The 15330-nt window shown below is 48.3% G+C and overlaps 1 protein-coding gene across 8 annotated transcripts in view; it reads right to left on the bottom strand.

Moving 5' to 3' along the window:
* Nucleotides 1-15330, bottom strand: part of TSPAN15 (tetraspanin 15) — an 82678-nt gene that overhangs the window by 15998 nt on the left and 51350 nt on the right. For 7 of the 8 annotated variants that reach the window (XM_036829107.1, XM_036829106.1, XM_036829105.1 and 4 more), the window contains exons 2-3: nucleotides 7400-7585; nucleotides 6070-6144 (exon numbers count right to left, since the gene is read on the bottom strand). In XM_036829107.1, the coding sequence (XP_036685002.1) occupies nucleotides 6070-6144; nucleotides 7400-7465 (141 nt within the window). In that variant the 5' untranslated portion in view covers nucleotides 7466-7585. Of the gene's footprint in view, nucleotides 1-2078; nucleotides 2280-6069; nucleotides 6145-7399; nucleotides 7586-15330 lie in introns of those variants that run through there. The other variant, XM_036829110.1, reaches the window with a different exon arrangement.

Below are 15330 nucleotides of genomic sequence, written 5' to 3' on the forward strand. Positions count from 1 at the left end.
TATATCCCACGACGTTCTGAGGGACTGGGGGAGCCACTCAGAGGACGTGCCCTGTGGGAGCGTGGAAGGCAAAAGAGAATTCTGGCTTCCTCTGCTGCATCCAGAGGCCAAACGCACCCGGTGCCAGCCCCACCCTGCTCTAAACCAGGTCACACAGCAGGGGCAGCGCCAATGAGGACTAGAAAACCACCTTTCACAAATGGCTGGCATGGCCTCAGAGGCACGTGGCCCGGGCTAAATTAAGCAAAGAGTAAGCAAACATCAAAGGCCATGGGATTTTCAGAGCACATTGTTCAACGTATCAGACTCAAGCTACAAAGAACTGCCCTTTCTAGTTCTTTCTTTTAATCTAGTTTTAAAGATATCTGAAGCCTCTGCATCACTGCTCTCAGTGGAGGCACTTGGAGAGTTTTTAAATGAATGAGGAGAATAGCTAAGGGATGTCAGATTTCTTCTGGAGGTCATGAAAATGTTCTAAAATCGACAGAGGTGATGGTTGCCCATATCTGAATGTACACTTTAAATGAGTGAATTGTATGGCATGTGAATTAAATATCAATAAAGCCTTTTTTCTTTAGCCTAAGTAAATGAGGAACTGGAGGGGTGGGGGGCGTGGGGCAGCAGCTCCCCCAGGACGGGAGGCCAAGGGGCAGAAAGGCAAGAGTGGAAGGGCTGGCAGCCGGAGCCTCCCACCAGGCCTCTGGGGACGGGGCTGTCCTCGTTTCCTACAGGCTGCCAGCCGGCTTCCATCGCTTCATGTCAGCTTCTGAGGCCCATGCTGGGGAGGCCCAATAGCTGGCAGCTCAGCTCTCATAACGCAGAGGCGGGTGCTCAGCCTAGGACTTCCCTCCTCCCTTAGTGCCTGGGATGAGCCAGCATCTCTGGGCTCCCCTCAGTACCCCCAGAAGGTGGGGATTCATCCTCGTTGCCTCCAGACCCCAGCCTCTGCTCCAGCCCTGAGATGGGCCCCATCAGACAACCAAGGGTTGAGAGGAACCCAGGGAGTGAGAAAGAAAGAGGTGCAAACTCTGCAAGGTTCTCTGGAATACCCGGCTGGAGGTCACAGGATTAATCCCCATGGTAGGGGAGGGTTATGCTTTGGTCTCCCAGGTGTTTGGGGCTCCAGCTCTCACTCCCACAGTGGGAGGCACCAGCTGTGGGAATATGTCCACATCAGTGCAGAACTTTCTCTACTTTCTTCTGGGTGGGAAGGATATATATATGCTCAGGTGCTCAGCCAAGCAGGCCATGCTATCTCCTTTCTCCCTGCCCTGACCTCATGGTCACACCCAGAGCCCGCTAGTGGCAGTGCCATGATAAACAGGCTGGGTGCTGCCCATCATTCCATGGCCTGGTGTTGGGTGTGACCACAGCACCCTCTGATCAAGGCCAGGAAAGTGGTCGCTCCCCTGACTGTTCTGGTGGTAGAGCGAAGGAGGTCGGGGATGGGTAAAGGCGTACCAGCTACAGCCCAGTGCCCTCTGGGTGTCCCTGCTCAGCCCTACCTGGCTGGGAACACACGGGCAGGAGCTGCCCACCTCCAAAACTCCCGACACCCTCCAGAGAGGCTCGGGACAAGCTGGGGTGATGGCAGGTCAAGAGCGGTGAGACCCAGACAGCTGTGGTGGTCATTCAGGTTCTCTGCCCCCCACTGGGTTCAAGGTGCTGCACTTCTCCTGCTTCTAATGCCCGGGCCCTTGGGGCCACCAGCTCTGCACCCAGCTCTCCAACGCACAGCCACTCGACCCTGCACAAGCAGAAAAGCTGCTTCAGTCCAACTACTGGGTCATGCCTGGCAGCAGAAACCTCACCCAGGGGCAGCGGTTGGTGGAGAGTTTCTTCCTTACACTCGGGAGTCTGTTTATCTTTCGCTGCCTGGCAGTGGCCATGGTCTGTGCACCTTCCTGAGAACCCTGTGTGAAGTTATTAGCCTGATGACTTGTCCTCATGTGTCACCACAAGTGGATTCTTAGAGTTAAGAGGTAGCCTGAAGGGCTGGAGACTGAACTTGTTACACTGTGATTCAGAGAAATCTGTCTTCTCCTCTTGGTGAAGAAAAACTGGAGCTGGGAACTCACCTCCTCCTGGAACCTGACCTTGACTATGCCTCACATCTTCCTCCATCGCACGCTGCCCCTTTCTGCCACCATCAACAGCCAGGCAGCTCCTTCCCTATCCTCACCGTTGGCCCATTTCTCGTTTTACAAAATCGCATGGCATTACAGTTGGCGGGGACATTATTTTTCTTTATATGGTATTTTCCCCCTTGATTATAAAAAAAGAAAAAGAAAATTTGGGAGCTAGGGAAAAAAAAGAGTCCCATCTCTCAGAGGAGATATGAATTAATATGTTAATATTTCTATTTCCTTCCAGATTTTTCCAGGCCTATTTTTTTCATTGTGGAGATCTTACTGCACTTAGTTTAGTATCTCATTTTTAAATTTTTTGAATTATGTATCATATGACAACACAGCCCATCTTGAGCCTCCAAAGAGCTGGGAGCCCTGAAGGTGAAGGTCCTTCCTGGGTTGCACACTGAGACCTTCCCCTGACAGGGCCCCATGAAGGGGACAACCCATCCCAGGGGAAGGAACACACTTCACCCCATGGTGCCCTCAGGGTTTGGGGATAATGGAAACTCTCACCCCTGACCTCAGGCCCACAGTATCCTCAGCTGTAAGGACTAAGGGTCCCTGGAGGTTTCGTCTTAGCTCAGTTCTCTCCCTGGCAAGGAGTGGTGTCACAGCCCCTGTTGACCTACCCGGCACTGGAACATAAGTCATCCGCCTTTGTGAAAGCACCTGGGAAACCAGAACTGCTGTTCACTTAGGGGATTGTTTATTAAACCACTGACGCTGCTAACCCTGGCCTGGACCTGGGCTCCAGTCAGTAAAGCACTCATAACTCTGGAAAGCTGTGGGCTGGCCAGGAGCCCTGCTGACTGCACAAAAAAGCATCTCCATTCGCAAATGGAATAAACATCTCTCTCCCCTCAAGGCTGCTGAAAAATGAACCAATACCCTGGAACTGCCAGCCCAGAGCAGATGGTCTGAAAAGTAGAAAAGAGAAAAAGGGAGGAACAGGTAGCAAAACTAGATTGGAAAGACAACCAATGGGACAAGGCAATCTACAGATTCAATGCAATCGCTATCAAAATTCAGATGGCATCTTTCACAGAAATAGAAAAAAATATCCTCAAATTCATATGGACCCACAACAAACCCCCAATAGCCAAAGCAATCTTGAGCAAGAAGAACAAAGCTGGAGGCATCACTCTTCATGATTTCAATATTGCAAAGCTATAGTTACCAAAACAGTATGGTGCTGACATAAAAATAGACACATAGGTCAATGGAACAGAATAGAGAGCCTGGAAATAAACCCACACATATATGGTCAACTAACTTCCAGCAAAGATGCCAAGAATATACAACAGGGAAAGGACAATCTCTTTAATAAATGGTGTTGAGAAAACTGGAAATCCACATGCTAAAGAATGAAATTAGACCCTTATCTTATACCATAGACAAAGATCAACTCAAAACGAATGAAAGACTTAAATATAAGACCTGAAATTGTGGAACTCCTAGAAGAAAATATAGGGAAAAACTCCTTGACATTGGTCTTAGCAGTGATTTTTTGGATCTGACATCAAACATATAGGCAATGTCGCCTATAGCAAAAATAAATAAGTGGGACTACATCAAACAAAAAAGTTTCTGCACGGCAAAATAATCAAAAAAGTAAAAAGGCAAACTATGAAAATATTTGTAAACCATATATCTGATAAGAGGTTAATATTCAAAATATACAAGGAACCCTTACAACTGAATAGCAAAAAAAACAAATACAGTTGACCCTTGAACATTGCAGAGATTAGGGATGCCAACACCCAACACAGTTGAAAATCTGCATACTGCTATTTCTGCCTCAAAAACAAAGGAAATGATAAATAACTCACCCAAGGGCAGGAAGCTAAAACAGCTTAAATAGAATCAGGACTCAAACACTAGTTCTTTTGACTCCACATATTGTGATCTCTAACCGAACATAAACTTTTCCTCACAGTTAGTTATTTAAAGATCTGTAAAATGAAATACGGGTACTATATTTATTGAAAAAAATCTGTGTATAAGTGGACATACACATTTCAAACCCATGTTGTTCAAGGGTCAACTGTAATCTGAGTAAAAACCAGGCAGAGAACCTGAATAGATATTTTTCCAGAGAAGACATACAAATGGCCAACAGGTATATGAAAAGATGCTCAACATCACTAAACATCAGGGAAATGCAAACTGAAACCACAATGAGATATTATCTCACTCCTGTTGGAATGTCTATTATCAAAAAACGAGACAAATGTTGGTGAGGAAAAAAGGGAACCTTTGTACACTGTTGATGGGAGTGTAAATTGGTACAATCATTATGGAAAACAGTATGATGATTCCTCAAAAAATTAAAAATAGAACTACCATATGTGGTACAATCCCACTTGCAGGTATATATCCAAAGGAAATGAAATTACTATCTCAAAGAGTTATCTGCCAGGAAAAGAACTCTCATGTTCATTGAAGTATGATTCACAATTGCCAAGATATGGAAACAACCTAAGTGTCTGTTGCCAGATGAATGGATAAAGATGTGAGATATATACATATATAGAGAGAGATACAGATATGTAGATATATAGATATACATATATTCTCCATTGTGTGTGTGTGTATATATATATATATATATAAAATGTATATATAATGGAATATTATTCAGCCATAAAAAAGAAGGAAAACCTGCCACTTGTGGCAACATGGGTGAACCTCGAGGGTGTTATACTAGGTGAAATAAGTCAGACAGAGAAAGACAAACACTATATGGAGTGACTTATATGTGGAGTCTAAAAAAAAAAAAAAAAGTCAAACTCATAGAACCAGCGAGTAGAAAAGTGGTTGCCAGAGGATAGGAAGTGGGCGAAATACGGAGATGTTGGTCAATGGTACAAACTTCCAGTTATAAGATGAATAAGCTCTGAGGATCTAATGTACAGCATGCTGACTATAGTTAATAATACTGTATTATATGGTCGGCGGGATTTATTTTTAAAAAAAAAAAAAATAATAATACTGTATTATACATTTGAAATTTGCTAAGGGAACAGATCTTAAGTATTCTCACCAAAAAAAAAAAAAAAAAGTTAACTATTTGAGGTGATGGATGTATTAATTAACTTGATTGTGGTAATCCTTTCACAATGTATACATATATCAAATCATCACACTGTACAGTTTAAATACATCACAATTTTATTTGTCAATTATTCCCCATAAAGCTGGGGCAGGGGAGAAAAAAAAAACTGAAAAAAAGATTGGAAAGCATCCCTGAGCTGCCTCCATCTTCCTGTGCGCTCTTAGGAGGGCTTCTTAACCTCTCTGTGCCTCAATGACTCCATCAATATGATGGGAATCTCCCCTTCCATCATAAAACAGGAAGAAGACCCCTGGATTCCAAGGGTGTAGACATGCCTGTGGTTAAGGTCCACCCAGCTGGTCTCCCTACTGTCCACTCTCCATTCAGCAGCAAGTAAAATGTGAATCAGATCACATCACTTCCCAGCATAAAACTCTCCAAAGGCTTCCTACTGCCTTTAAAACAAAAATCCAAGGCCCTACCTGATCTGCCCTGGCCAGCCCTTCCAATTTCACCTTCTACCCCCTCCCCATCACTCACCTGTTTCAGTCAAGCGGACTCCACACTGTGCACAGACCCGCCAAGCTCCCCTCTGCCTCAGTGGCTCCCTCCGCCTGGACCTCTGTTCCCTCTGAGCCTTAGCTGGTTGGCTTCTTTTCAGCAGCATCCTCCCCGCCTCCACCCCAGGCACTCTACTATCAGCCTGTTTTGTTTTCTTGTTCTCCGGTTTACCTGTTCAGTGCCCGTCGCCCCAGCCCAATGGATGTTCCACGAGGGATTATCTGCCCAGCTCTCTGCTGCACCCCCAGTTTGCAGCCCTGGGCACACACACACAGTGGGTGACTAGCATACACATGGCTAATAAATGCGCCAGAGGCCCACCTGGTTCCGGAAGATCAAGGCCACCACGCCACCAATGAGCTCGATTATGAGGCAAATCCCAAGGATGTACATAAACTGGAAAACAAAATTCAGAGATTCACCTAGAGGGGAAGGAGAAGTGCCATCTGCTCCGAGGTCAAGCGCAATAAGGAGAATCATCTCTCTCGGAGCTCGTGTCGGCTCCTGGGCCTTTCTCCCCTTCCTCCTGTGAGGACACAGGACGTGGACAGACATTCCCGGGAAAGCCTGTCGCTGGAGCTAGTGGTCAGGAAGAGTGACTCAGCTGTCCCAGCCAGACTGTTATCAAGGTTTGTCCCCGGGGTCCTCAGCAGGGTCTAGGTGGAGAGACGCGATCCCCTCCACCCACCCCGCACCACAAGCAGAGCTGGTCCTCGCTCTGGCTGACCCAGAGGGGACAGGCTGGGCAGCATTTCCAGCTCTGCCTGCAGAGGCTCTCCACAGTGGCTTCCCAGACCCCCAGGGTGGGCGAGGGGATGCCTGAGGCTTAGAGGATACACCCCCCTTTATCACAGAAACAGGCATTGTCCAAACTGATGTCAATAACTCCCAGGCTCAGGCAGCACCGAGACTATCCTCATAGGGGCTTTTAGGGGCTTCCCGTGTGAAGGGGACAATGAGGTCAAACACACACGTGGATGCAGAGAAAACAGATCCTCCTGCCCGGCACCCCCCACTTTGGGGAGCCATCCATCTCCCGCCAGTAAGGGGGGTAGGGGGGTTGACACCCCCCTGACCCCAGGGCAGGCAGTTGGCCAAGCAGGCCCATCAGAGTCCTAGGACCTTGGCCAGAGTTACCAGGAAAGATTCCCCGGAATCAAGAACCATAAGGACTGTTGGCCTGAGGCTGCTGGCCACCACTGCAAAGAGAGCCTGAGAACAGCATCGGGCGTCCAGCTGGGAGGTGGCAAGAGAGAGAGCCCGAGGGCGGCGTCTAAACCCCCGGACCCAGTATGGGCCTGCTGGTTACGTGAGCTACTGACTCACCACCAACAACTTTTCTTGGGTTTGCTTGCTCTCATTTGAGTGTGCTTTCTCCCACCTCCAACCGACAGTCCAGGCCAACACAGGGTTTAAGTAAGAAGAACAGTATTCAAATCAGCCTTTCTACGCAGAAGTGGAGGAGGCTGGGCACTCTTGGGCCAACGTGCACAGACAGGCTGACCCAGGAAACCCTCTGAAAGAGCTGGTTTGAGGCAAGGACTGAATAACTGGGATGCCCAAGGGCCCAGGGGTGCTGTCCCCAGCTCTCCTGGGGACGCCAAGGACCCCACCACCAGCGGCGGCCGAGGGGTGCGTGGGGCGGACTCACCGCTTGGAGAAGGCACAGGTTGTCGCGAAGGGAAGCCAGCACGCCGATGAAGGACACGATGAACATGACAACCCCCAGGAGGATGAGGATGATGGCCGGGGCCAGAAACGCACTTTCCAGGGTTTTGTATTTCTGCCTCTCGACCTCTGCATAGACCCCCACTGACAGGACCAGGCCCCCGATCAGCTGCAGCAAGAAAGCAAGGAGTGAGAGAGGAGAAAGACTGGCAGTCGTGTGATTTTCCTACAAAGGGCTCGTCCGAGGGCTGTGGTGTCAGCCGTTAGAGGGGCTCACCTCAGGGGACTGGACGTGAGGGAACCTGTTATGGGCTGAACTGTGTCCCCCCAGATTCACATGCTGAAGCCCTAACCCCCAGTACCTCAGAACGGGACTGTACTTGGAGACCGAGGCTTTAAAGAGGTAATTACGTTAAAATGAGGTCTTATGACTAGGCCTTGATCCAATACAAATGTTGTCCTTAGAAGAAGAGGAGATTAGGACACAGACACACACAGAGAGAAGACCGTGTGAAGACCCAGGGAGAGGACAGCCATCTACAAACCCAAAGAGAGAGGCCTCAGAGAAAACCAACTCTGCCCACACCTTCATCTTGGACTTCTGGCCTCCAGAACTGCAAGACAACAAACCTCTGTTGTTTACGCCACCCAGTCTGCGGCACTTTGTTATGGCAGCCCTAGCAAACTAATACAGACCCTATTTGGAAATGCTGCTTTAGAAGAAGGTACTGGCGAGTCAGGGAAAATGCCACTGGCTAGAGGGTCAGAGAACATGGGTTCGAGTCCCAGCTGTGCCACTTGCTAACCCTGGGCGTTGGATAGGCATTGGACCACATGAGTCTGTGTTCTCATCTGAAAAATGGCTGAAGTTTATCATTTCTGCCCTGCTCACCCCACAGGTTTTTGCAAGGCTTTTGTGAGATAAGGAAACTGGAAACACTGTAAGTCTGAAAGCCTGGGGCCCCTGGGATGTGTATTACACAGGCAGGTCACCAAGGGAAATTTCAGAACTGCTCAGGGAGATGTGCATTTCACTCGGCACCATAAACATGGAATTTATCTTCAGAAAGACTATCGGGAAGGCCGAAAGTTGGAGCAGGAGAGCTTTTCCAGGGAATTCTTCATCATCAACTTTCCTAACGGTGGAAAGGTGACCACTGTAACAACCCATCAGAAAAAACCAGGCAAAAAAAAGCCCTTGGGGGACCCCTTTTTTTGCTCTCAGCCTGAAAACTCTCATACTAAATCTTCAGGGAGACTTATCAGCTGACATCACCCCGAACCCTCAGATGAGTCCGTGGCTGCACTGCCACATTGCACTGGGATCCGCAATAGTGTTCTAACTGGCCCCCTTCACCCCGTTCTCCATACCAGAGTGACAGGCAAAACCTAATCAGGGCAGGCTGGTACTCTATGCGCCAAGAGTAAAAGCCACAACCCTAATCACAGCCTACACAGCCTGTCTGAGCTCACTTCTCACTCCCCCCACTTCCTCACTCTGCTTTAACTGCATGGGGCTCCTCACCGCTGGTCAAACACACGAAGTGTGCCACCCCAGGGCCTTTGCACAGGCTGTTCCCACTGCCTGGAATGCTCTTCCTCCTGATCTCCATATGGCTCTACGGCTCCCTCCTTCACCTCCTTCCCATCTTTGCTCAATTGTTACCTGCTCAGTGAGGCCTTTGGGGTCATCTTGTTTAAATGTAGAAAATCCCTCTCCTTGAAACTCCTGATCCCATTTTCCTGTTTTATGTTTTTCCTTTGTAATTGCAAGTATTTAACATACTACATTTTTTGTTTTATTTTTTAATTGTTTGTCTTCCCGACAAGAACATAAGCTCCATGCTAGGAGGGATTTTCGACCATTTCGGGCAACGCCAGCACCCAGAACAGTCCTGACATTTAGGAAGTACAACAGGCATTTACAATAAACGTCTGTCGAATGGATGCAAGCCAGGCTTCCCAACAGATCCCCTTGGGTTTGAGTCTGCCGCTGTCTACCCAGCCTCCTTCCCGTCCAAGGATTCTGACTTTCCGGGCCACACATTCCCGAGAGCAGATACACTGGACTTCACAGAGCAGAAGGCAGTGTGGGAGAGGAGCTGGAAGCCATGGTGCTGTCAGCAAAGGTCTGAGTAAAGGAAATGAGGGATAATACAGACAAGATGTGGGCCAGATGTGCCATGAGCACAGCTACCCTAGAGTCAACATCCAGAACACTGAGGAGGTGTCGGCTCCTCGAGTTACTCCTGGTCTAACCCCCGCCTTAAATTGGCTACAATGTGCCCTCAAAGTAGACCCCCTTGACTGCCTTCTGAAGAGCACCAAGACTGTCCTGGGTAAAGGGAAGTGCCTGCTTCTCCTAAGCTTTGACAAGTGGCGGGGATACCAAAAGTCAAACAGACCAACCTTACTTAGAAACACTGGGTAACAGAGGATTACTGGGAAGCCATCTCCCTCGGGTCCAGGGTTCTGCTGTATTTCACAGCTACGTGCCATTCCCCTTAGTTTGAAAGGATAATCTGGGACTACTGAGACCCACTCCCCTGGTCTGGAAGGAATGCCTTCCCAACACACATGGGCCACAAGGTGCGAAAGGCATTGACAAACTTGGCTGTGAGCCACTTATTAACAAGTTGGCCATATCAGGAAAACCGTGAGTGAAATGATGTCATCCAAATTACCCAGTTTGGTAAATTTTTGAATTTATAAGACAGGATATACACACACACACACAGCCCTCTATAGGAAAATGGGGACCACAGGAAATAAAATCTACCTTTGACAGAGAAAGATTAACCAGAGTTATTTGGTCAGTTCATGCTCCAAAACCCAGAACATGGTGAAATCATTGTTCAAGGCTGGTCTAAGCCCTGTGGGTCCCCTGAGAACAAGGGCAAGCAGCTTTAGAGAGCCAAATTCTCCCCTTCCGAATTAGTGCAATTACAAGAAATCACTCAATCACTCACTCAACCCTAACCCTGAACCAGACACAGAGCCCAGAGATCCTTCCACCCCAGAGCTGGGGATGACGGTTAAAGAAGAACCCCACAAAGAGGTGACATCTTCAGAGCCCAGGCAGGAGTGCAGCCAATATGCAAGGCCATGGGGGCAACAGAGGTGGGGCTTTACCCTCTATCTCGGTGGAAAGTACGATTCTCAGGTTGTCACTGAACCAACAAGATAACATCTTAATATTTTCAGGATTGATTCCATATACTTTTGAGAGTTCTATGTTTCCTGTTGTAAAAAAAAAAAAAAGCTCTTCTTGGGCAGGATGGACACAGGCCCTGACATCTTCCCAGTGCCCTAGCCTGTCCCCTTCCCTCCTTCCCGCTTGAGGCTATGCTTTTGGACTAAAGTACTGTAAACCATCTCCAAAACACCAAAGCTGTCATTGGCCTCCATTCTGAGCAGAATTGACCCCAGCCCTCTTTGTAAAGGCAGTCAGTGGCTTCTTCTATTTTTATAAGTTCCCTGGACACTCCAGAACAGCCTTGCCGGGAGGAAACAAAATTTCCTTTGGTCTGATCTCCCTCCTGTTACAAAAGATCACATTTTCCTTGCTAGTCAGCCTTGCAACATTTCCAGACCACTAAAGCCATAGGAAAGCTACTGTGGCAAACGCAGACCCAAACCTCTGGACTCCCGCACCACTGTGTACTGAGCCATCACAGGCTCGTGTCTCCTGGTCCAGCCCTCCCAGCGGCCAGCAGGCAGTCCCCAAGGCGGCTTGGCACACAGCACACGCTGATCCGGGCTCCTCGTTCAAGGGTTCCAGGGGCAGTAGGCACGGGGAGAGGCCGGCATACCCTTCCCAGGCACTTCAAGATTTCCAAATGATATTTACATCTCCAAGGACATCAGTTTATGTTTCCATGTGAGTATAAAATTAACTGTTGATGCTAGCGTGCAATCCCATCCACTCTTCTCTGCTATTTATAGTCTCTCTTCGGGGGCCGGCCACTCCAGCTCCAGCGCAGGAAGTAAATGGCCCATTTGTCAAGCAGGACAGCTTCAGCTAAACATGGCTGGGGATGAGGGGCACACGGCCATGCCCATTTGGGGCCAAAGAGGCAAAGAACATGCTGCTGGTAGCCCACGGGCCAGGACCAGAGCCCCAGACTTTGCAAGCCACATGGCATCTTCAACAGGCTGCATGGGAGCCCTGTCGCCCATTGTGAACCAGGCCCAAAGGTCCCCTCTGAGCCCTGCAGCCTGGAACCGGCTTCTTCCTCTGCAGGCTGAGGCCCAGCTTCACGCAGCTGCTGGGAAGCAGGAGGCCGTGTGAGGCATTCCAGCACCTGCGTCGTCCCCTCCTTCAGGAAGCATCTGGTCTCAGCTGGCTTACCCCCAGCTGGGGCAGGTCTGTACTTCGAGGGGACCTGCAAGGCCTATTTTTACCCACAAAGGCACATGCCAGGCACCTATTTTGTTCCAGACCCTGGGGGTCACAAGGGGTCCCAAGACTAGACAATGGGCTAAGTCTGGAGGAGGGGAGATTAAGAGGCTAGAAATGATCTCTATGGCCTGATGGATGGAATTCAGGGGTCTCTGAACTGGGGATGGAGAAAAAAGTCAATCTTTACTTTCATTAGCCTTTAACTGAAATGTTCCTGTCACGAAAAAAGAGGAAGAACCTCAGGTCTACAGGAAGCATGCTGCAATCCCTCCCATGGGGAAGGCTCTGGGAATTTGAACAAAACTGAGGGGGAGAAAGGAAACATCAGAAAATCAAGGTGGGCTTCCTGGAGGAGCCAGTGTTTCCTGGAAGGCCCCAAGAACTGCTTCACTCTGAAACCATCTCATGGGTCACTCAAGGCTCCAGGGTTCTGTGTGGCCCAAACAAAGCACTTTTCTGAGTTTTGAGCTTGAAAGGATGTGGGGAGTAGCTAAACTCCAAGGCCTGAGAGAGATTTTAAATAAGATGGGGCTAGCAGGTCCCCTGCATCCGTCCAAGAAACCCCGGACTTCACATCCATCAGCTCTTCTGCCCCAGGACGAACCTGCCTGGCCCTAGGCTGAGCCCACCCTGCAGAGAGCCACCTCCTACTCAGCACACTCTGTATCAGCTTCTCTCATGCACAGATTAGGGCTGGAAGGAGCAGTAGAGGCAGGATAAGAGATGGGAGTTGGCATTCTGGACCTTCATTTATTAGTTCGGTGCCCTTGGCCATGTCACTTCGCCTCTTTGACCCTCACCTTTCACCTGTAAAATAGTAAAGCCTGCCGCCAGGTACAGAGTGATTATGCTGTGCCAGCATCCTGCAAAGTGCTATACCAGCATGATCTCCCTTGACCATCACACATCCTTGCACATCTAAGAAACAGCCAATCACATTTTACAGACCAGTCTCAGTGAGGCTAAGTGTCACAGAACTTAACGAGAGGCAGAGCCAGGATGTGTGGGCAAAACCTGTCTGGCCTGCCACTAAGGCTACCAGATGGGCCTTTCACTTAGATCCGGGAGATAACTGGTCTGAAATGTCTCTGCAAAATACAAAGGTGCCAATAGCAGAGCAGTGCTCCCAAGAGAATGTTCTGTGATGACAGTAACGTCCAATATGGTAGCCACTAGCCATGTGTGGCTAGTAAGCTCTTGAAATGTGGCTTGTGTGCCTGGGGAGCCGAATTTTTAATTTTACTTCATTTAAAGTAGTTTAGATTTGATCACGTGTAGCTGGTGGCCACCGTATTGGACAGCACAGCTCCACAGCAGCTCTCACTGGACGCTGCCCCTTACCATTCTCCCCTTGCTCCTTTCTGATAGTACAGACCACCCTTATTAAAGAGTCAGGTGCCCTAACCATCCCGCCACTAGCTAGAGGAAGTTCAATTCATACTCACTGACTTCATTCAGGTGAAAGCAACCTCTTTTCCCACTTTCCCCAAGAAAGCTCAGTTCCTATTATCCCATCCCTCTTGCCCCTAAGGAAAGCAGGACACACCAGATCCAGCGCCCCCAACCCAAACGGATATAGGGCCTATTCTGTCTCCTGGGAAGGTGCCAGACCCACCTCCAGGACTACAGGGCAGTATTCTAAGCTCTGGGGCCCTGGACCCCAGCACTAAGTGCAGGCAGCCTGTGCTTGAGGAAAGGGGTTCCTCCCAACCCCAAAGGAAAGCCAGCCCTGGAGGAAACAGCAGAGACTGCTTCCTACTGCCAGCAAAAAAGCCAGCCTCTGGTCTTTGTCACTGATACTCTGCTGTCAACTCTGCCTTGACCCTGGACTTCTTTCCTTTTAAAAAACTGGACTTCAATGCAGAGAACTTGGTTAACTGCAACACTTGGTCCATGACATCCTCTGACAGTCTGCTTTTGTTTGGAACGTAAGAAGCACCACATATTAACCAGTCCTCCTGTCCTCGCTGATGTGCTATGACTCTGCTGTCACACACTGACTCTCCCATCGGTCACTCGGTCCCAAAACGAACCTCCCTAGTGTAGTGACTACAGTTTTATAACACACCATGGCATCTGCTAGGCCACATCCCTCCTTCCTGTCTTCTTCGGAAGTGTCCTGGATATTCTTAGACCTTGACTCTTGTGTAGATATTTTAGAATCATTGCATCAAGTTCCATGAAAAAACCTGGTAAGGTTTCACTAGAACCGCATTGAATCTATAGATCCCTTCGGGGAGAATCGACATCTTTATCAGGTCTTCCTGCCCAAAAGCATGATTTATTCCTTCTTTATTTACATCACCTTTATTATGACCTCTCTAATAACAGTGCTCTCCACCTCCCTCAAGCTCTTCTGTGGCTGTCTAGGCAGATCTGGGGAGAGACTTGTGGAAGTCTTTCCCAGGCTGACCCTCCAGCTAGGCCCAGGGTGGGAAACATGGCCTTGGGAAAACAAATCTCTCTAAGAAGCAAAGTGGATACACCAGTCTGTTTTGCTACCCTCCTGTCACCAACAGTTACAAACACTTGATTTAAAAGACTCCCACATGATAAATTAGGAGTTTGGGATTAACATACACACATTACTATATACAAAATAGATGATCAACAAGGACTTACTGTATAGTACACAGAACTCTACTCAATATTCTGTAATAACCTATAATAGAAAAAATTCTGAAAAAGAATGGATATATGTATATGTATAGCTGAATCCCTTTGCCATACACCTGAAACGAACACAACTTTGTAAATCAACTATATTCCCAAATTAAAATAAAAATTAGGGCTTCCCTGGTGGCGCAGTGGTTGAGAATCTGCCTGCCAATGCAGGGGACACGGGTTCGAGCCCTGGTCTGGGAAGAGCCCACATGCCACGGAGCAACTGGGCCCGTGAGCCACAACTGCTGAGCCTGCGCGTCTGGAGCCTGTGCTCCGCAACAAGAGAGGCCGCGATGGTGAGAGGCCCGCGCACCGCGATGAAGAGTGGTCCCCACTTGCCACAATTAGAGAAAGCCCTCGCAGAGAAACGAAGACCCAACACAGTCATAAAGAAATAAATAAATAAATAAAAGAACGTGAATTTCTAAAAAAAAAAAATTAAAATTAAATTAAAAAATAAAAATAACAAATAAAAGACTCCCACATGTTGTCTGTTCCCTATATTGTGAAGTTTTTTAGAGGTCTGCCTTGTCACTTTCTCTCTCACTAGATGATCGTCCACATTCCTACAGCTGGGAAAAAAAAAAAAAAAAAAAAGACTCCCACATGCACACAGCTCATTCCAGGCTGTGAAAGAGCTAAGCTGGGAGGTTTGCAAGCCCCAGCTACTCAACCCAGCTGGGGCAGAGTGGAATTTCTAATCACAAACCAGCACAAACATATGAAACACTGTGGGTAAGAGTTGACAGAGCCTGGGCTCTCTCTTTTTTTTTTTTTTTTTCTTCTTTTTAAACACTTGGAGCAACTGCTCCAGACAACATTTACAAATAACTTTGTATCTTTAAATT

The sequence above is a fragment of the Balaenoptera musculus genome, chromosome 16 (genome assembly GCF_009873245.2).
Source record: "Balaenoptera musculus isolate JJ_BM4_2016_0621 chromosome 16, mBalMus1.pri.v3, whole genome shotgun sequence".
Lineage (NCBI taxonomy): Eukaryota > Metazoa > Chordata > Mammalia > Artiodactyla > Balaenopteridae > Balaenoptera > Balaenoptera musculus.